We start from the raw sequence: 20819 nt of genomic DNA on the forward strand, positions 1-20819 counted from the left end.
TTTTTTTTTTTTTTTTAAGATTTTATTTATTTATTTGACAGAGAGAGACACAGCGAGAGAGGGAACACAAGCAGGAGGAGTGGGAGGGAGAAGCAGGCTTCCCACTGAGCAGGGAGCCTGATGCAGGGCTCAATCCCAGGACCCTGGGATCATGACCTGAGCCAAAGGCAGACGCTTGACGACTGAGCCACCCCGGTGCCCCATGTCAGTGATTCTTATTAATCCTGAAGGGAAGTTGGGACAACCCTTGAGGGGACCTGTCCAAACAAGAAATCTAGGGAGGGGTACAGGAGATGGGTATGCAGTCGGAGGAGAAATAAAGTTGAAAGCAGATCTTCCTCTCAAGTTTACCTTCTCCAGGAAAAGGGTGTTTGGGATTCTTTTTTTTTTTTTTTTTTTTGAGGGAGAGGGGGATTAGGGGCAGGTTCTCTGGGTGAGTAAAGGGGCAGCCGGCCCCTTCCTAGAGCTTGGTGAAGAAGTCCGGAGCAGCTCAGCTAGCCATCTGGAGAGTGAAGGGATGGGCAGAGCAAGTCCAGTCCGAAGGGAGCCCATCCCGCAAATCCACAGGGTCCAGGCTGGGTGTTGGAGAGGTAGGCGATGCTGTGGACAGTGGCTAAGTCAACAGAAAGAGCATGAAGACAACTGAGCGCAGAGCCTGGGGCCAGTGAAAGGAGGCTGGATTCCAAGGAAGGTAGACGGACAGTGGCAGCTGGGCTGCCATCTTTCTCTATTTATAGACATTCCCAAGAAAAGCTCAGTGGAGCTAGGCCAGGCTACATAAGGCCTCCGCCGGCCGGGCAGCCAAGGGGCAGCAACACCAGGGGAGTCCAATTTGGATGTGAGCCCTGGAGCCACCAATGATTCCTTTGAAGCAGAGAACTTGGAACCCTCAGCAATCATTTGTTCATTAATTTGTTCTTTCATTTATTCAGGAAAATAGATAAGGTCCAAATTTATCTATTCCCTTTAACCACTCCAACCTCCATCCCTTCCCTCCCCATCCTGCATGCTGCTCTGCTCTGGTCAGACTAAAATACAGCTCCAAACAACACCCTGTGTAGCCTCCAGGTCTTTGCACGTGCTGTTTTTTCTGCCAGGAACTTCCATCTTCTCTCTCTTCACCTGCCTACTTCGCTGTAATCTTTCTCAGCTTCAATATCACTTCCTTCTGGCACCTAGCTGGTTCAGACGGTAGAGCATGCAACTCTTGATCTTGGTGTCATGAGTGTGTGTGTGTGTGTGTGTGTTTATATTATATATTTATATAAATATTCATTTTATATATATATTTAAAGGGGCACCTGGCTGGCTCAGTCAGTGGAGCATGTGATTCTTGATCTCCAGGTCATAAGTTTGAGCCCCACGTTGGGTGTAGAGATTACTTGAAAAAAAAAAATACAAATCAAAAATAACATCACTTCCTTCCGGATCCCTCCTCGCCTACCCAGGCCAAGGGAGTCCAAGGCAGTCTTCAGTAGTTTCTTCAGTCATAGCCCTAAGCATGCCACATGACATGACCTGCTCTGAGTTCCAGGGACCAAAGACTGTTACCTGTTCTTCACTGCATTCCCCAGCACCCAGCACTTAGCACATGCTCAATAAATACCATGTTCTTTATAGGAATAACTGAACGGAGTGGCATCTGGTTATGAGGAGGAAGTTCCTAACCGTCAAGGTTGAAAAATCACGGGAATGGGAAGCCTCCGGAGATAATGAGCTCCCTGTTACTGACCGTATGCAACCAGGAATTTTAATGACCATCTCTCAGGGTGGCTGTAGGGAGATATTATAGGATAGTGGAGAATACAAGACTTCAGGAGGTCTAGTTCTGGTCCTATTTGTATGGCCCAAGGTAGGTCCCTTCCCCTCACTGAGCTTCAGACTTCCCATCTGTAAAACAGAAGTACCAGACCAGATTTCTGACAACCCGTAGTTTTATGAACACCTGCTTTGTGTTTTTGAACACCTACCCAGATTTGTGAGACCTATGCCAAAATACAAGTTGATATTCTTCGGTGTTCAGTGAATGAGTGAGTGTTGAATGAATTAAGGAATGAAGTGTGTCTCTTTTTGCCCCCACACCCTACTGCTAAGCTGAATGAAGAGTAGCTAGATTCTTGAAATTACATGGACTTGGCCATGAATCCCAGCTCCCATATTTCCTAGCTCTGGATTTTGAGAAAGTCAATTTGCCTCTTCATCCTGAAAATGGACCATTATTATCCAGTAACAGCCCCTCCCCCAAGATGTGAGTGTGAGATGTGACCCCATGTAAAATGCCTAAAACAGGATGTAGGTCACAGCAGAACCTCTGCACATAGTGGAGTGTGTTTCCCATTCAAAGCTACTTCCCCCCCCCCCCAACTTCTCTCTCCTGTGCCGTTCAAAAAGGGTAGGAAGGACTGTCAGAGAGATTTTATTTGTTCGATTGTATAACCAAGAATATCTGCCTTGCTAGAGACTGATAGCAAGGCCTTTTGACAGGAAGTGACAATAAATTCTTCCTGACCCACTGCTGCCCTCCCAGTAAAAGATAAAACACAGCCAGCCCTTCAGAGAAGCTGCTGAGATTACCAGGCCTTCTGTGTGGGGAAAGAACAGAATGAGGAACTCAGGAAAGGTAGGCTACAAGGCCCCACACTCAGAAACCTCTGGCAAGCTGTGTGACTTTGGGCAAATAGCTCTGCCTTTCTGGATCTCATTTCCCCGTTTGCTACTTCCTATGTGTGAGGTTCAAATGAGATCATAAGAACGTGTGAAGACTGTAGAAACAATAATCACTATGTAACTGATCAGTGTGTCAGCCCCTGGTCTGCGCCAGGCACTGGATCAGGGTCCTTACAAGGACTGCAAAATTAGTACTAGTTTTAATTGTTCCTGTTTCACACAGGAAAAAAACCTAGGCTCTAGGGTCGAAGTCAGACTCCAACTTAGATAACGTGTCTTCCCTTGGCCTCAATTTTTTCACCGGCGAGATGGGCTTCCCACTGTGGCATGACTTTGGAAAGTTAGAGTGCTGGATGGAGATTGCGGGATAGATTGGGGGCAGCCGGGACAGACTGGGTCTTCGCGACGGCTGGCAGGATTCACGGGGGGGAGAGAGCCCCTGCGGATTGGGTACAATCCCGCAGGACGCTGGGGTTCGCCCAGGCCTACCCAGGATTCCCAAGTCCCTCCCGGAGCGAAAAGCCCGGGATTCCCGGGAGGCTCCGGGGAGCGGGCGGGGCCGGGGGCGGGGCGGCGGCAGGAAGCGGCCGGAGCTGCGCTGGGAGCGGCCTGGGCCCGGCGAAGCCCGGCCGGCCTCGGTAAGCTGCCGGGGCTGCACCCCGGACGCTGGGGAACCGCGCGCCCCTGAGCGCACCGCGGGGCGCGGGAGGGAGAGCCGCGCTAGCGGGCGAAAGAGGCGAGGGGAGGGTCCTGGCCTCTCCCGGGAAGAGCGCGGCCCTAGGTTGCGCGGAGGGGGCGGGGGGCGACGCTAGGCGACGCGCGGGGCTCGCAGGGCCCCCCCAACGGGCTGGGGCGGGGCCTCCGCGGCGCCCCTCCCTCCGCCGCCTGGGCCCCGCCCCTCCTCCCCGCGCGGGGCCCCGGGTCTCCCTCCCGCCCCCGCCCAGGACCCAAAGTCGCGCACTCCCCCCAGGGTGCCATGGCCTCGCGGCTCCTGCACCGGCTGCGGCACGCCTTGGCCGGCGACAACCCGGGGGAGGCGGCGACCGGCCCGGAGGCCGAGCAGTTCCCGGAGAGCTCGGAGCTGGAGGACGACGACGCCGAGGGCCTGTCCTCCCGCCTCAGCGGCACCCTCAGCTTCACCAGCGCCGAGGACGAAGAGGACGACGACGAGGAGGACGACGGGGAGGTTGGCCCCGACCCGCTGCCCTCTGGGGACGGGGCGTCGGGAGAAGATGCAGGCGAGTTCCCGAAGACAGAGGCGGGAACCCTGGGGCTCGATTAGGGCTCCACCCCAGCCCTGTTCCCCAGCCATCTCTTGGCTGTGTGACCTTGAGAGAGTCACAACACCTCTCTGAGCCAAGTTTTCCCTCGTGTCAAATGGGGGAAATCACTCCCAACTCGGGGTTGCTGGGGGCATTAAATTTACAGGGTCTGGGATACAAATCGTAATAATGTGCTGGCGATGTTTTGCGGGGGGAATATTTATTTAGAGCCTACTGTCTGCCAGACACGGTGTTTGGCACTTGGCCCCTCTCTGGCCCTGTTTCCATTTATGTCGAATGGAAATAAAGCCTGTCTCAGCTGTTGGGAGGATGAGTGAGGTCACCACACGTGATTTATGTCCACCTTAGCCCCAGGCCCATTGATGTGACTGGTCGTGTCCCCATGCAGATCGGAGCCTCCCACCTGATGGACAGCGAGGCAGTCAGCCCCTGGCAAGGCAGTTGCAGGATTTCTGGAAGAAGTCCCGGAACACTCTGGTGCCCCAGCGGCTGCTCTTCGAGGTGACCAGCGCCAACGTGGTCAAGGACCCACCCTCCAAGTACGTGGTGAGTGAGGGTCCAGGAACCTCTGCGCTGTGAGTCTGGAAGTCTGGCTAAGAGAAAGGGAAGATTCCCAACTTCCTTGGGCTGGCCGGGGGAGGGGGGGGGGCGTGGTGTCTAGCTGTATAGTTATAAACGGTCAGTGTATTTTAGGAATGGGGAAACTGAGGTCAGAAAGGGGATGTAATTTGTTCAGGTCCTTAGGCAAATGACTTAGCTTTCTGAGGGATTATGGACCTGCCCCCCACCCTGGTTTTGAGACTAAAAGAACTGATGTGTGGGCCCCACCCCCCAGGTTTTGCAAACTGTAGCAAAATATAAGATATACAGGAAAGAATAATATCTGGGTCAGACCTGAGACCCAAGTTGCATTTGTTAGTGGTTAAAAAAAATGGGTTTTGGATCCAGACCCCACTTATTACCAGCTGTTTCACCTTGGGTGAGTTGTAGACCTTGATGACCCTATTTCCTCATCCGAGCAGTGGGAATAATGCAGAGGATTGTTACAGAAATGAAATGAGACAGCGCACAGGGAGCCCTCAGCACTGTGCCTGGCATTATGAAGTGCTTGATAAAAGTCTCTTATTAGGACTTAACTTTGGCTTGAAAATGTCTGGCATCTAGGGCCTGTTGTGGCCTCCTTACAGCCCAGGTGAATCAGTCCCCAGGCACCAACACTGTACACAATAATCTTGTTCTGAGGGTTAGATTTAGGGGGTAGGGAAGGCCTTGGAGTCTGGTTTTCCTTGCCTGTGGAAAGGACAAACTGACATGGGAGAATGAGGTCTGCCAGGTCCTGAAACCCAGCCTGACTTGGCCAGTCCTGGCCGACTCAGACTTCCCTCCTCAACACCCTCCTCCATTTCTGACTCAGCAGGAAAGGGGCCTGGAGCCCTGTCCCACATCTGGGCCTCTCCATTCCTTTCTGCTGCTGTTAGTAAACAAGGGCCACGCCCATGGGGTGACTGCTCCAATTTGAGCAGGGATTGACTCTGATGATCTAGTCTTAAGGGGCAAAAGTCCCAGGCCTCACGCACCAGCAAAGGGACCCCGAGGAACAGCCGGGCAGCAGGGAAATTTGGGATGATTCTGAGAATGACAGGATAGAGCAGGATGGCCAGATATGCCCTGGCCCATGTCTGGGGAGACAGGTCCCCTCCTCTGTCCAAAGGGGACCCTAAATCCTGATTTAACTTTTCCCATTGGGGTTGAAAGCCCAGGCTGTGGAATTAGGTGGGCCTGGGTTTGAATCCCAGCTGGACCACTTACAGGGAAGTCTTTGAGCCCTTTGCTTCCCGTGGAGCCTGCTTCCTCGTCCGTCCGAGTCAGGGACTCCCTCCTCACTGTGCTCCATAGTGAAGTGCCCAGCACAGCATGTCGTAGCAGGGGCAGGTGCTAAGTTCATGGAGCTCCTGTCATTATTACCCATGAGATAATGGATGTAAAACGTGTCCTTTTTGCCAAAAATTTAAAAATAAAAGTAAAAGCTACATGAATATAAGGGGTCATTTTAGACAATGCTTCCTGAAGTGTATTTTGCAGGAAACTGGTTTCCTGGAATGCTGATAACCGTTCCTTTAAAAAAAAAAAAAAAAAAAAAAAAAAAGGTCTTGCAGCCAGTAAGTTTGGGGAATGCAGAACTGAACGGGAGTAAAATAAACTTCTTTAAGGTTAAATAGTGTTAACATACACTGAATCTTTGAGAGAAGTATAGACTAGACCAGAGGTGGCTAGAATATTGGCAGTTTCACAGAACAAATTCAAGAGAAAAGTCTGGGTTGGGTGTTAGTGTGTCTTCAACATCTCATGCTTAACTAATCCCCCTTTTTAAACCTGGTGGGTCAGCATTATTACAGATTAATCCGTATTCAGGTGGTCAGACCTAGGGGCAGCTTCATGGTCATCTTGATCAGCGTTTCTCAAACATCAGTCATTCCAGTACCACCTTCATGATTCTCGTCCTAGCTAAATGCTATTCGTACCATTCCCTGCTTAACATTTTTCTTTAAGTAAACCCATTTTTTTCCGTAAATAAGTTCAAAAGACTTCAAAGCAGTACTGTAGCTGGAAAGCCTTGCTTGCCATACGGTAAAAATACAATAAAAGCAGTCATTAAAACCCTGCATGAATGCTGTTGCCTGAAGGCCCTGACCTGAGATTTGCTTTCTAGGTCTTTTCTGAAAGTGGAGATGAGAAGCATGGGAGAAGTGCGTTTTAAAAACCAAACTGAGAGAGCTTCTCATCTGTAGTCAGGATTCAAAGAGAATTGGGGGGGGGGTTCACTTCCTGTCTGCTTCAGTGTTATTTACTCCAGCACATACCACCTAGAATCTCAGGACCAATATTTACTTACACGCATCCCACCTGTGAGTGGACACTGACCTAGGCCCCCACTTCGAGGAAAGCAGACCCAGGGGGGGCCTGCCTTGCCTGACGACACGCCGCGAGGAAGTAGGGGACTGGGGGGTTAGGACCTGTGTCCCGATGCCCTCTTCAAAGTGATCGCTATTGGTCTATCTGAAGACCTCTCCTCCAGGTCTGCTTTGGAATAACCTGGCTAAGAATGTGGGGGTTCTGTGTCCAGAGCAGAACAAAGTCCAAGCTGGTCTTGAAGGTTGGTTCAGAGGCCCAAGAGATCGGCCTGGGTTTCAGCTCCCAGCTGGTTTACCAGAGGGGCTGTCAGAAGAGGTAACTGCCCTATGGGAAGGGAGTGCTCCCTGGAAGGGGCAAAAGGGGTGGCAGCTCCAGGCACTGAAGCTCATCTCTGTCTTTCTCTCCCCGTGCTGCCTTGGGCCTGGGTCATTTCAGACGAGCCTCAGGTAAGATGGGACTGGGCTCCCTGGCTGCCGCCCCAGCAGCTCCCACCCTCCTGGGCCCAGTCTCAGGGGCAAAGGGAAGAAGTGGGGGAACACAGCTTGAGGTGTGGGTGTGGGGAGGGAAGGGGCGCACGGACAACTCACACCTGCCCTGACCCCACCCTCCCTACAGCTCTACACCCTCGCCGTGATGGGTCCAGGGCCACCTGATCGCCAGCCAGCCCACATCTCTCGCCGCTACTCGGACTTTGAGCGGCTGCACCGAAACCTGCAGCGACAGTTCCGGGGCCCCATGGCCGCCATCTCATTCCCCCGGAAGCGCCTGCGCCGGAATTTTACAGCAGAGACCATCGCCCGCCGCAGCCGGGCCTTCGAGCAGTTTCTGAGCCACCTGCAGGCAGTGCCTGAGTTGCGCCTTGCCCCGGACCTGCAGGACTTCTTCGTGCTGCCCGAGCTGCGGCGGGCCCAGAGCCTCACCTGCACCGGCCTCTATCATGAGGCTCTGGCGCTCTGGGCCAACGCCTGGCAGCTGCAGACCCGGCTAGGCACCCCCTTGGGCCCAGACCGCCCTCTGCTGACCCTGGCTGGGCTGGCTGTGTGCCACCAGGAGCTGGAGGATCCTGGGGAGGCCCGCGCGTGCTGTGAGAGGGCCTTGCAACTGCTGGGGGACAAGAAGCCCCACCCTCTGTTGGCACCCTTTCTGGAGGCCCACGTCCGGCTCTCCTGGCGCCTGGGCCTGGACAAACGCCAATCAGAGGCCCGGCTCCAGGCCCTGCAGGAGGCAGGCCTGACCCCCACACCACCCCCCAGTCTCAAAGAATTGCTCATCAAGGAGGTACTGGACTGACTTTGCCTAGACTTCAGGCCACTGTGGGGAGAGACACCGTCCCAGGATGGAGGGTGGGGGTGAGTAAGGAGGACAGGAATAGCAGTTGGGAAGCTGTAGGGGGTGCTGGGAACCCCTAGAAGCCCTACGAAGAATTTGTAGCACACCAAGGAACCATGTTCCTTCTGTCGAGCTGGGCTCAGGACAAGCTTTGGCCGGGGTTGCCCTGGGGTGGTGTAGGGAGCAAGTCTGATGCAGCCTGTCCAGCTCACGAGTGTCTGGGGACCATGCTCCAGTGTAGGTCGGCGTTACCTCTTCCTTGGCCAGACGGCCAAGGACTCTTCCCCTGGAGTCCTGGAGTACAGCTGCCATCTGGCCCAGGGGAATTAAAGGCCAGCAGCTCCAGTGGTATTAGTCTCTTTATTGGGTTTGGGGACAGAAGGCCCAGCCCTCGATTGTACGGAGTTGGTGGGGAGAAGGGTGATCCTTGAAGACCCAGGCCAAGCTGGTCCCTCTGGCTACAGCTTGCTCTCTGAGGCCCAGGGCTTCACTCGGATCACGCCCTCCTGGGCACAGGACACAGCCAGGACGCCGTCCCGACGCCATAGTCGCCCTTGGACCAGCCCCCGGGAGCCACCTGTGGGTGAGGGGAAGGGTGAAAACAGCCTTCCCCTTCACCAAACGTGCTTCTTGAAAAGGGTGCAACCGGTCTGGCTGCCCCATACAAGGGCACATCGAGTGTTGTGGCTTCTCCCAGTCTGTAAGTGCCGTTTGATGAGCCTATTAGGAATGGTCCCTGGGGGTAATTCCTGAGGGAACCCCACTTGACAGTTTAAAAGCACTTTCACATATCCACTGGCTTCCTCAAAAAGCTCACAGCGGGGAGAATTCTGAGGGCAGTCTCAGGTCAGTAGCTTGGCTAAGCAGATCCACCCCCACTCTGGCCACTTGTGGTAGGAAACCCGGCAGTTCCCTTTCTAACGAATCAAACCGGGTCCTCCAGGGCGGTATTTCACACCAAAAAAACCCCCATCCTCACCCCTACCAGGAAAAATGGGGTGAGGGGGTACCTGGGACCATCACATCTGGCCACCCTCCCTCCCCGCCTGCAGACTCCCTTGCTAGCCTTGGGCCTGAGTGGAAGGTTCTGGAGGGAGCTGCTGGTCTCCCTTACACAGAGTAGAGCTCACTTAGTTCTCATAGTAGCCAAGTGAAGCAGGCCTCGGCCCATTTTTCAGATGAAGACACTGAAGTCCAGGGAGCCTCAGGCACTCAGCCATAAGGAGCTGGCCAAAGCAGGTGTCCTAACTGCAAGGCCGCTGATCTGTGTTGCAACACTTCTGGTGCTGCAGAGTCCCCCTTCCCTGAAGAGAGGATCCCTTAAGTTTTGTCCCTGTTTGATAGAGCAAGGCCTTCATCTGAAGTGTGCTTCCCCAGAAAGGAGCCCAGGGCTCTGAGACTAGACAGTGCTGAACGCGTCTGGGCTTCCCTGCACACCACGAGGGTCCAAGTAGCGGAGCCCTTAGAGACTACGGAGGGTCCTGACCCCCAACCAGGTTGGGTAATCCACACCATCACTCAGGGAGCTGCTTAAAAATAATAGTTTCCTGGATTTCATCCAAGACCTGTGAGTCAAAATTTTGGGTGTGGAATCTGAGTATCTATTTTGAAAAAACTCCCCCAACTGGCAGTATGACATGCCACCACTTTCAGCTACCACTGCTCTCATGCGACCCTATTTGTTTAGATGGGGAAATTGAGGCTCAGGAACTGAGACTGGCCCAGGATCACACAGAGAATCTGAAGTGCTTCCGGGCCTAGAACTGATCTCTGACACTCCCTGCATGCTACAGAAATTCAGCTGAGCAGGTGTCCCCTCTTGAGCCTCACGCTGTTATTTTGAAGACAGAAATGCCAGAGCTGGGACGCCTGGGTGGCTCAGTTGGTTAAGCGACTGCCTTCGGCTCAGGTCATGATCCTGGCGTCCCAGGATTGAGTCCTGCATCAGGCTCCCTGCTCAGTGGGGAGTCTGCTTCTCCCTCTGACCCTACCCCCTCTCATGCTCTCTCTCACTCACTCTCTCCCTCAAATAATAAAAAAAAAATCTTAAAAAAAAAAAAATGTCAGAGCCTGGGGGTGGGCAGGAGAGGAAGTGTCAGGCAGTGCCCCACAGGATCACCCGAGAAAGCAGGCTTCCTGCCCACCGCGCCCCCCCAGCCCCCTTGTCCCACGTGGCCCCGGACTCACCAGCCCAGGGGCTCTCACACTCATAGAGCATCCAGTGGTCAGCTCGGAAAGGGGTGTGGAACCACATGGAGTGGTCCAGAGAGACCATGAAGTGCACCTTGTGCTGCGACTGGTGGGGCAGCACTGCCGTGCCCAGGAAGGCGTAGTCCGAGATGTAGGCAGCCACGCAGCAGTGCATCTTCATGTCGCCCTCCCCTGCAACGTGTGGGGGCCCGGTCAGCCCTGGGCTGCTGGGCTATATAGCTCAGGACCTGCAGGGAGGTGGGCAGAGAGGGGCTGCCATGCACAGATGCATAGAGTGCTCACTGCATAAGGGCACTGGCCCAAGGTTGTGTGTGTGTGTCACGTGTGTGTGTGACAGGTGACAAAGGAGGCAGGGATGGGCAGAGGGCAGGGCTAAGTGAGGTCTGAAATCCAGTCTTCACTCCCTAAGTCTCCCACACTGAGCCCTCTGAGGGGTGCAGCTTGCACACAGGCCATGTGGTTAGCAGGGGTCCTGGAGGAGAATCTCTGCAAGGTGCCTTGCCTTCCCCAGAAAGGGCCTCCACTGGGATTATCGTAGTCACCTCCCCCTTATCCCCACGCTGGCGGTGGACAGGGTCCCGGTGAGAAGCTACTTCCCCATCATGCCGACAAGGAAACAGCAGGCCCAGAGGGGAAGTAACATGCCCAGTGCCACAAAGGGCATGTAAGGTCCAGGCCTAGCCCCTGGAAGAGTGTTTTTCTCCAGTCCTTGGGGTCCTCTTACCAATATGGCCCCGGGCTCGCACCCAGAACATCTGTTTGGGGTCCATGCTCTGCAGCTGGCTCAGGGTAGGTGGCTTAACCGGCTTAATCTCAATGGGCACCTCCTTGGCAGCAATTCGGTTCAGTCCCACTCGGTACTTCTCTTGGAGGTTGGGGTCCCTGAAAATAAAGGGGAAAGGGAGAGCCTCTCTGAGCTGCCTCTGTGACCCCCCTCATTCCTCCATGGGGACTCCTGACTTTTCCCCACCGCTCCCCTCCCGTCTGACAGGCAGAAGAGCATAGTGTCTGAATGCTTTCTCTGCCACTTAGGAGCCCTGTGACCTTGTGCACGTTAGTAACCTCACCGAGCCTCTCTTCCCATCTGCAAAATGGAGACAATGACAGCAGCTTACCTCCTAACGCTTCGGAGTAGCAAGGCAGACCCTATCAGAGGGTCCCTTCTAAGCATTTCACATACACTACCTCATCATGACAACCCTGTGAGGTAACGCTATCATCACCCCCTCTGATAACTGACCTGAAATAAGGAGCGGGAGTTCAAGGAGCTTGCTCAGGAAGTGGAGAAGGCAGGATGTGGACCCTGGCAGTCTGGGTCCATGGTTCAGGCTTTTATCCACTTCGCTATTCTCAACTTTCAGGAAGCAGGCTGCGCAACTGGGACCAACCTACCTAACCCTAAGCAATTAGGAAGACCGTGTTCCGGGGGAGAGTGGGGAGCCCATCTCCAGGGAAGCCCCTCCACCCTGGTAACAGCCACCCCGAGTGCTCTTCACCAGGGTTTCCATTTTCAGCCCCACCCTCTAAGGCACCATCCCCCAGACCTTACGTGACAGTGGGAAGGTTCTGGACCTGCACTGCCCATTCCGCTAGCCGCTAGCCCCATGTGGCTACTGAGTGCTTGGAGTGTGGCTAGTGTGACGACAGAATTGTTCATTCTATTTAACGTTACCTTAATAGAGCCACCTGTGGCTAGTGGCCTCCTAGGTGGACAGCACAGCTCTCTTATTTAGGGACCTTTAAGACCAACGTCCACCTTTCCTTTCAGCGAACATTTGTGAGCTCTGACAGACCACGCTCTGTGCTTACTCCTCTCTGTCGGTAGTGGTTAACTACAATTCACGAGCTGTCACAAAGTGACTTATTATCTCTGACCTCATTTAATCCTCCTACGGCTTTATGAGGTAGGAATTATGATTAACCCCCACTGTGAGCAGAGGCTGAGTGGGAAAGCAACTTGCGCAAACTCACACAGCTAGCAGAAACAAGAGTCTACATTTGAACGCGGACCTTTACCGAAAGATCAAACCCGTATCCATCCCTTCAGTACTCTGCTGCCTCCCCTGCATGCAGCACAGGACAGGGGAGCTCTCCTTAGGATTCAGCTGTGAAGGAGGCAGAACAGACATGACCACTCCCAATTTTTAGACGAGGCAGAACTCTGAGAAGCTGGGGAGTCGGGCCAAGTCACACAGCAGGGGAACACTAACAGAGGCACAGACCTGGCCAGAATCCTTGTTCTGTCCTGTGTCGGGACCCAGAGCTCTTTCCCCTGCCCCAGCATGTTCTCAACTTTATTAGCTGTGATCCAAAAGAAATGCATTTCACCAGGTGATACTCAAAATATTGAACACACACTAAGGCAAAGGCAACAGGGACCGTCACCCCTGCCAGGCATTACCTCCTAGGCTGCTGGGTCATGAGTGATCCGAAAGGAGAGGGATCACTCAGGGACCGGAGAGATATGTACCAAGTGATCACAGAAGTGTTTCCATGTTTCAACAGTCAGTAAAGCTGTAACAGTACCTGAACCGGCCGAATCAGAAGCTCAGCCTTTACATCATGACTGAACACGCTCACCGGTGCGCACAGGTACACACACCACAAATAATCGACACGCAGGATCCACAAGAGGGGCCTTACCCTTACTACACACAGTACGCCCCGATAGCCGTATTTTTTTAAATGCTGGTCAAGACCCACTAAAGGATTCCGTGACCCACTCCCAGGTGACAACTGCAGGTGTCCTGGAGCCTCCAGCTCTCTCACCTTAAATACTGGTCGATGAGGGCCTCGTGGTCCAGCAGCTCTTCGGGTGGGGGCACGCTGGGCATGGAGAACTGGTGCTGCACGGGGCTGGGCTGGGCCTTCTGGAAGGAGGCCTGGCAGATGAAGATGGGCTTGCCATGCTGCACGGCCTTCACGGAGCGCACCGAGAAGCTCGTCCCCGTCCGCGTCCGCTCCACCTGGTACAGCACTGGCACCTTGAGGTCCCCTGCGGCAGGCACAAGTGACATGGTGAGTCCAAGTGAGCCCCGTGTGAGCAGTTGTCATCACCACGGCTGGACAGGCACCTCCACTACTCGTTCTCTGTTCTGCTCGGTAGCCCCTGACTGAGGCCTGCCACGGCCCCGGGACCAGGGATGCAGCGAGAATACCAGAGCCTGTCCTTTCTCGCCACAGCACAGAGCAGGGGGACATTCCCTGCATCCAAATCCTGGCCTGGCCACCTCTCACTAGCTGTGTGGCCTTGGGAAAATCTCTGAGCAGTTTACCCATCTGTAAAATAGGGATCATTAGTGCTTAGACCTCTCAGGATGTTAAGGAGAATTCAATTAGTCATAGTTTAAAGTGTTTAGAGTAACATCCAGCATGCAGTAAGTGCCCCATGTGTTTGTTAAAGAAAATAATCCCAGCTTTTGTCTGGTTTCATCTGTGACTGGGATCTTGTCATGAGTCTAGTACTAATCTTCTAGATCAGAGGTCCACAACTCTGGCCTGCACCTTTTTGTTTGTTTTAGAACAAGCAAAAGCTATTTATTCAGAGTTTAGTATAGCAAGGGAGTCAGTCACCGTCACTTATGTTTGGCAGAAACTCAAAGGCAGGCAGAGGAGCAGGAAAGCATTACCGTGAAACAAGATCGAGTATGTGCCATGACAGGAAGCTGCTGCCATGGGGAGAAGCAGGGAAGCTAACTAGAGGCAGGGCAGCCTCTGTAATTGGGTAGGTGTGCATATTTGGCTTTCTCTGGTTGGTCCTAAGTTGGAAGAGGGGACAAAAGTTAGGGAAGCTATTAGCTATTAATCAAGTCTCTGGTGTTTGGGCTGACTGTTAACAGGAGCTATGGTTCGGCTTCCCGGACTGGTTGCTAGAGATGGTGACCTGACTTCCTCCCTGAGGTCTGACCTGTAGACAGCAGGCTGGCTTCCTAGGCTGCTTGCTGCCAACTGTGGATCAGAGTTCTTCTTCTTCTTCTTTTTTTTTTTTTAAGATTTATTTATTTTGTTGGGGAGGAAGCAGGGGAGAGGTCTTCAAGTAGACTCCCCCGAGTGCAGAGCCCGACGCGGGGCTTGATCTCACAACCCATGAGATCATGACCTGAGCCAAAACCAACTCAGACACACAACTGACTGAGCCACACAGACAGCCCAGAGTTCTATTTTTATATGTGGTCTGGCCATTATGTGTTTGACTGTTCGTTCTCTCAGGAAAAGCCTGCTGTCAGTCAGTCACTTCATCCTAGATGCAAACAACTGTCACTTGGCCCTTCTCTTTTGGATGTCTGCATCCCCAAGGTAGGATGGAATAGGCCTGTGTTTAGACCTATTAGCTAGCCCTCAACAAGTCAGTCAGGAGGGTTTTTAGGAGGAGAGAGTCTCCTTGGTATCCCTGAAGTCCTTCAGTGTCTCTCTGATTCAGGCAGATGTCGGAGAACTCTGACACCCTGGCAGTGAGACATCTTGGGGATGATTTTCAATATTCAGATCAAAGAAGCTGGTCTCAAAAAGTGTTGCTTCCTCCACCATCATCCAAATGGGGAGCCAACCAGGCACCGGAGGCTCATTCAACAGCAAAAACTATCACCATCCAGAGCTGGCTGGTTTGCTCAGCAATCTGCTGGCCAGCATTGCCAAAGGGGCATTTTTATCAGAATGGGAGCTCAAGGTTGAAGGCCTTTAGGAAGGGCTTCCCAAGAGTCCAGATCCTGGAAATAGTTAACATGTGCAATCTGATTTCAGGGGCTGGAAAGGAACCCTCCTCTCCCTCCCAACAAACTTAAAAAAGGAAAAAAAAAAAAAAATGGGGTGGCTGGGTAGCTCAGTTGCTTAAGCATCTGCCTTCGGCTCAGGTCATGATCCTGGAGTCCCGGGATAGAGCCCCACATTGGGCTCGCTGCTCAGCAGGCAGAGTCTGCTTCTCCCTCTCCCTCTGCTTCTCCCCCTGCTCATGCTCACTTTCTCTCTCAAATAAATAAAATCTTAAAAAAAGAGAAGAAAAAGAAAAAAGGCTCTAACCTAATCCTTAGGCTGTAGCTAAAACATAGTACTTCCAGTTACTAGTGATTTACCTTTCAGTGTGAATGAGTTCCAGACCTGTTCTTGGATGTTTTTATTGGAACAGAGCAGGTAGGTCCTGGAATATATTGAAGGAACGGAGTAAACAGTTGTGGAGTGCCTACTGCTGGGTGCCAGGTGGCCTTAGAAACTAAGGCAGACTGGGGCACCTGGGTGGCTCAGCTGGTTAAGCATCTGACTGGGTTTCTGCTCAGATCATGATCTCAGGGTCCTGAGATTGAGCAACCCCCCCCCCCCCCCCCGCCCCGCCGCCAAAATCAGGCTCCGTGCTCAGTGGGGAGCCTGCTTGAGAATTCTCTCCCTCTGCCCCTCCCCCCACCCAGCAGGCTCTCTAAAATAAATCTTAAAAAAAAAAAAAAAGACACTAAGGCAGGTTTTCTCAAGTGGGTCTCACCATAGCTATGCAAAGGTTTTTCCCCATTGAATAGATGAGGAAATTGATGCCATTAATAACATTTTTTAACTGCCACCATTTTTTCACATATTTTCTGTTATTGCTTTTGCCCTCAAAACCTAAAATATTTTTTTTCAAGGAGGCTCCAGGCCCAACGTGGGGCTTTAACTCCTGACCCTGAGATCAAGAGTCGCATGCTCCACTAACTGAGCCAGCCAGGTTCCCCAAAACATAAAATATTTTTTACCTGGCCCTTTACAGAATGTTTGATGACTCTACTCTTGATCTGCCAAGCTCTAAACCTATCCCAAGTCAGATGACTCCTGTACTACATTCTTCTACATCTCTAGAGAAATACCTGGGCGGGGGGGGAAAGACCACAAAAAATTAAACTATCATTCTATCCTGGGTTTTTAGAAAAAGAATTGATATGATAAATAGACAAAGACAACCACCCCCCATTCCAGCATCTTTTGTTTAAAAATATTGAAATACCATCGTTGGACCCAGTCAGAGGTCACATCTCACACTTGTAAGAGAACTTCCCTTTTTGCCTTGCTGCCAGGAAGCTCAGAATGAACTTTATAAAACTGCAACAATATGCCTTAGCCTAGTTTTTTTTTAACAAAATCATTTCTCCCAAATCCTGTTATTACTAGTCTCCTGTCCCCTGACTTCTATTTTAATAGGCCTGTAATAGCTGCCAATTATTCAATACGTATTGAAAAGCTCCAGTCTTTTAAGAAGCAGGTAGGGACACAAATGATTGATGATTATTTTGAGATAGTACCATGGGCATGCCTCATTTCACGCTGCCCCTGGATGGAGACTTTCCAAGGAAAAGGATCCTTCCCCCAAAACCTGGTAGCTCTCCCATGCTTTGGAATTATCTCCCAAGAATGACAGAGAAAAGCAGAGGAGGAGGGCAGCGTGTGGAGCCTGGAGACACACACACTCAGGTTTAAATCCCGGCTCTGCCTCCCTGAGCACTTGGGGAGCTGGTTACATAACCTCTTCTGGTCCCCATTTCCTCATAGGTAGAATGCTGGCAGGAATGTCCACCCCTCAGGTTGACTTATAAGGACCAAACAAGATAATGTACATAGCTATGCTCTGTATCATGCAAATTTTTATTCCCACAAATTCCTCATTTAAAAAAAATGATAGTTCTCATCTATGGAAAACCAGCAACAGTCCAGGACCCTCCCCTTCTACATTTTTCATATGGGATGAACCAAGCCTGGCTGCGGATGAGGGATGAGGGATGAGGGATGGGGGATGGGGGATGGGGGTGGTAACCTCACTCAAGATCCCTTGTCGAGTTAGTGGCAAAGCTGAAACCAGACCCACGGTCTCTTGATTTGCAGGCTGGTGCTCTCTTCTCCAAGCCAAGCTGCCTACTGCCGAACTCCTAGCAGAGGTGACAGCACCCCTCTGAGGATTCAGCACAGTGCTTGGCACCAGAAGGTGTGTAAATAATGAACAAAAAACCTGCAGGAGCAGTTAAGCAACAAAGTCTTACATCATTTCACGCCAGATAACAAGTGATGTGGGAAACAAAGGCAAAAGAAAAAATTAAATTTCCTTACTATTTACTGCTCACTGACAAGTCCTTGAAACAGGCAGTGATGTTCCTCTAGAAACTCAGCTGCCTCAATGTTAATATTCTGCTAGGGGCAAAAGGCAATCTTAGCTATCCAAACCCACCCCACCCACCCCCAGGATCCTGCAAGTCTTCTTTTAACATACAGAAATTCCTCTGGAAACTTCCTTTATCTCTACCCCCCAGGATGCATGTTGGCAATCATCCTCCAAGCATATGGTCCCCTGATATACATCTGAAGAGTCTCATGACTAAGGTTTTATTAGACAGTAATAAATGATCTTTTCCTAACAATAGCTAGCCCCCTCAAGGTCCTGGAAACCTTGTTTCCAAAATACCTTGGAGGCTTGTGCTGTTCCTAACCCCCTCCCAACTTCAAAGTATATAATCAGTCACTGGTCACAACCCCAGTGTAGCTCTTTCTGCCCATGGGTCCTATTCCATGCTCTAGTAAAACCACCTTTCTGGGGGCACCTAGGTGGCTCAGTTGGTTAAGCATCCAACTCTTGATTTCCGCTCAGATCAGGATCTTAGGGATGCTCAGCCGGGAGTTGGCTTCAGATTCTCCCTCTCCCTCTGCCCGCCCCCCCGCCCCACACTCTATTTTTTTTTTTTTTTAGATTTTATTTCTTCATTTGAGAGAGAGCAGGAGCGCGGGAGAGGGGCAGAGGGAGAGGGAGAAGCAGACTCCCCACTGAACAGGGAGCCCACAGGATCCTGGGATCATGACTTGAGCTGAAGGCAGCCACTTAACCAACCGAGCCACCCAGGCAACCCCCACTTGTAGAAATAAATCTTTAAAAACAAACAAACAAAACCACCTTTTTGCATCGAAGTCTTCTTCAAGAATTCTTTCTGGACCATTTGCTCCGAACCCCAACATTTTCACATCAACAAGCACTCAGTTATCTCAGGTGTGAGGTCCAACACTCTTCTTGGCCCCAGGCCTTGTTCTTCTCTAGGCTCCCCTGAAGGGAATCAACTAATAGTCTCCCTCTCTCCCCCTCCCCCACTGTCCTCCCTCCCTCTCCCTCCCCCCCCCCCCCTGCAGGAAGAAGTGGCTGCTGGGCCATTAGGGTTGGGCTGGGGATAAGGAGGGGGTAGTTTACCTGCCCGTACAAAATAGCAGTGCAGGGAGTGCACATGGACGTCTTCGCTCACAGACTTGGCTGCAGCCACCAGGGCCTGGCCCACAATCTGACCCCCAAACAGCCGCTGGGTTGTAGGTACCCAGTAATGTCTTCCTCTGTGGGGAAACAGGAAAGCAGGAAATACTTGGGCTGAACACAGGGCCAAATCCTGCAACCATCACTGAGCCTATAGGGCAGGATCTCTCCAGGATCCTTGTGAAATCTGGTGAAAGCCATGGACCCTTCTCCTAGGCAAATACCTTTACTCTGCATACAGCATACAGGTAACTTCAGGGCCTTCAAGACTGCCCAACCCTTCTGTGGGCTTCAGTCAAAGATAAGGAACCAATGCCCTTATTTTACACAAAGAGAACAGGAATCAGAGAGCGAAAGTGACTTGAGCAAGGTCACACAACTCAAATATTGTCAATCCTGAGCAGTATCTGCGTCTTTTGCCCCCAAGTCCAGTGTTTCTTCCGCTGCAGTATTCCAGGATAAGGCAGAAGCCTCTCAAGGCCGTTAGGGGACCAAGATGAACCCCAAGAGCTGGGGGCAGACCGCATTAAGGCCTGCCACTTACAACTCTCAACTTGGGACAGTCCAGGTCTTCCAAGAACTAGATCTAGAATTCTTAAGAGCCCTGAGGCTTCCAAGTCTAACCCTTCAGTGCACAGATGAGGAAACTAAGGCCCCAGAGGTGAAACTCCAGCTTCCTACCACTGAGCCCAGGCCAGTCCAGCCCTAGGTTAGCATTTTGTAATATAAAGCATTCCAAGGTAGCCCTCCAGGAAGTTATTTGTAATTCATTAAGCAGGGGGAAGGGAAGTTAACACCTAAGATTGCTTCTGAAAAGCCAGTAGGAACCATGAAGAGCAAAACTATTAAATCCCTAGCTACCGAGAGCATTTAAGTGGTATCTGGAAGGAAACTGGCTCAGGCCTCAGAAAGTGCAATGAGCTACTAGATCCAAGTGGTGGAGGGAAGGAGGTCTGTAAGAGGAAAAAGACAGTGAATATGCAAGGAGCTGCTTATAAGTTTTAAACCTGATCAGCTGCGTGCACTTAGACAAGTCACCACCCTTTCTGGGCGGGCTCCCCCAAGGACATGACTCCTCAAGGGAGGCTGCTGAGAAGGCTATCTCAGGCCACCACTTTATTTGCCCAGATTGCTAGGACCTCCTAGTGGCGGGGCTGAGCAGCCCTGGCACACAGAGGGAGGAAGCTAGGGCAGCGAGGGCAGGTCTGTCGGGGACAAGTTCTCTCCCAATCGCGGCAGAGCCTGCATCCCGCGCAGAGCCCATCCTCGTCCAGGGTGCTATCAGCAGGGGGCAACGCGGTGGCGGCAGTCGAGATCAGAAGCCTCTGTCCCAATGGGGGGGGGGGGGGTTGGGTGCGAGCCAGATGCGGCCGGCTACCTGAACAGATCCTCGTCTAGCGGCTCAAGGTTGAGCACGCTGGTAACCAGGACGCTGCGGAGGTCCCCGGGGGGATCGCCGCCGCCCTGCTCGTCCTCTGGAGCCCGCCGGGACGACATACGGTTCACTTGCTGCCGGCCACGACACTGCGCCGGACCGACACGAGGAGACCGGCACTGAGCGCGGGGCGTCTTCCGGCAGCTTGCTCCAGTAACCGGAAATCCCCTGCCAACCCTGAGAAAGCGGGATCCAAGTTATGATTGGCCGGTTCTCCTGTCAGTCTTCGCGAGAGGCTGCCCATCTTTCTCTGGCGATTGGAGAAAATGAGTGCCAGTCTGGGAATCCCGTGTGTGATTGGGTGTGACTGTGAGGGGGCGGAACCTGGGACTAAGTAATAAGGAATGAGTGTAATTTTTTTTCTCCCGCTCTGTCGGAGAGCAAAGACGCCCCCAGACCCATATATCCCGCTCAGCCCTAGGGGTACTCCCAAGTTAAGGCCACTCAGTTGGGGCCGACCCTTAAGGCATACTGGACACACGCCAGCCTGTAGACCCTCAGAGTATGACCTCTGAACCCTGGTGTTGATCTTGGGACCAGCCCCTGGTGTGGGCTAAGGGGGCGGCCATGGAGCTGGGCAGCTGCTTCAAGACCTACGAGGATTTCAAGGAGTGCTTCAGCGCCTACAAAAAGGAGAACAGGTGCTCCTTCATTCTCAGGGACTGCGTCTCCGTCCGCTTCCACAACCTCAACCATGGCACCTCCATCCGCGAGGACATCCTGTAAGGGCGGGGCAGGAGGG

General features: G+C 52.4%; 3 protein-coding genes across 7 annotated transcripts in view; 2 read left to right on the forward strand and 1 right to left on the reverse strand.

Annotated features, from left to right (window-relative positions):
- ACOT8 (acyl-CoA thioesterase 8) lies at positions 1 to 20227 on the reverse strand. Of its 3 annotated transcripts, XM_045885850.3 has the most exons (7): positions 18586 to 18725; positions 18298 to 18444; positions 15473 to 15537; positions 13173 to 13398; positions 11128 to 11285; positions 10380 to 10574; positions 6077 to 8769 (listed from the first exon to the last, which is right to left on the reverse strand). In XM_045885850.3, the coding sequence occupies exons 2-7, from the start codon at positions 18357 to 18359 to the stop codon at positions 8651 to 8653; spliced, it is 825 nt and encodes a 274-aa protein (XP_045741806.1). In that variant the 5' UTR covers positions 18360 to 18444; positions 18586 to 18725; the 3' UTR covers positions 6077 to 8650. The 3 variants fall into 3 exon arrangements, with proteins under 3 accessions (XP_064429334.1, XP_045741806.1, XP_045741805.1); XM_064573264.1 differs by lacking the exons at positions 6077 to 8769; positions 15473 to 15537; positions 18298 to 18444 and adding exons at positions 1 to 613; positions 20021 to 20227 and having other exon boundaries at positions 18586 to 18722; XM_045885849.3 differs by lacking the exons at positions 15473 to 15537; positions 18298 to 18444 and adding an exon at positions 20021 to 20226 and having other exon boundaries at positions 18586 to 18722.
- On the forward strand, positions 2588 to 8537 carry SNX21 (sorting nexin family member 21). 3 transcript variants are annotated; one of them, XM_045885848.3, is made up of 4 exons: positions 2588 to 2620; positions 3638 to 3905; positions 4339 to 4496; positions 7479 to 8537. In XM_045885848.3, the coding sequence occupies exons 1-4, from the start codon at positions 2603 to 2605 to the stop codon at positions 8151 to 8153; spliced, it is 1119 nt and encodes a 372-aa protein (XP_045741804.2). In that variant the 5' UTR covers positions 2588 to 2602; the 3' UTR covers positions 8154 to 8537. The 3 variants fall into 3 exon arrangements, with proteins under 3 accessions (XP_045741804.2, XP_054366107.1, XP_064429331.1); XM_054510132.2 differs by having other exon boundaries at positions 4339 to 4489; positions 7479 to 7619; XM_064573261.1 differs by lacking the exon at positions 2588 to 2620 and adding an exon at positions 3230 to 3305.
- The window catches only part of ZSWIM3 (zinc finger SWIM-type containing 3), a 10825-nt gene continuing 10219 nt past the window's right edge, over positions 20214 to 20819 (forward strand). The window contains exon 1 of the mRNA XM_045885851.3: positions 20214 to 20799. Within this exon, the coding sequence (XP_045741807.1) occupies positions 20645 to 20799 (155 nt within the window). The 5' untranslated portion in view covers positions 20214 to 20644. The remainder of the gene's footprint in view (positions 20800 to 20819) is intronic.

Source organism: Mirounga angustirostris, unplaced genomic scaffold (assembly GCF_029215605.1).
Source record: "Mirounga angustirostris isolate CCGP_5_RB_7025 unplaced genomic scaffold, mMirAng1.0.hap1 SCAF_10, whole genome shotgun sequence".
Lineage (NCBI taxonomy): Eukaryota > Metazoa > Chordata > Mammalia > Carnivora > Phocidae > Mirounga > Mirounga angustirostris.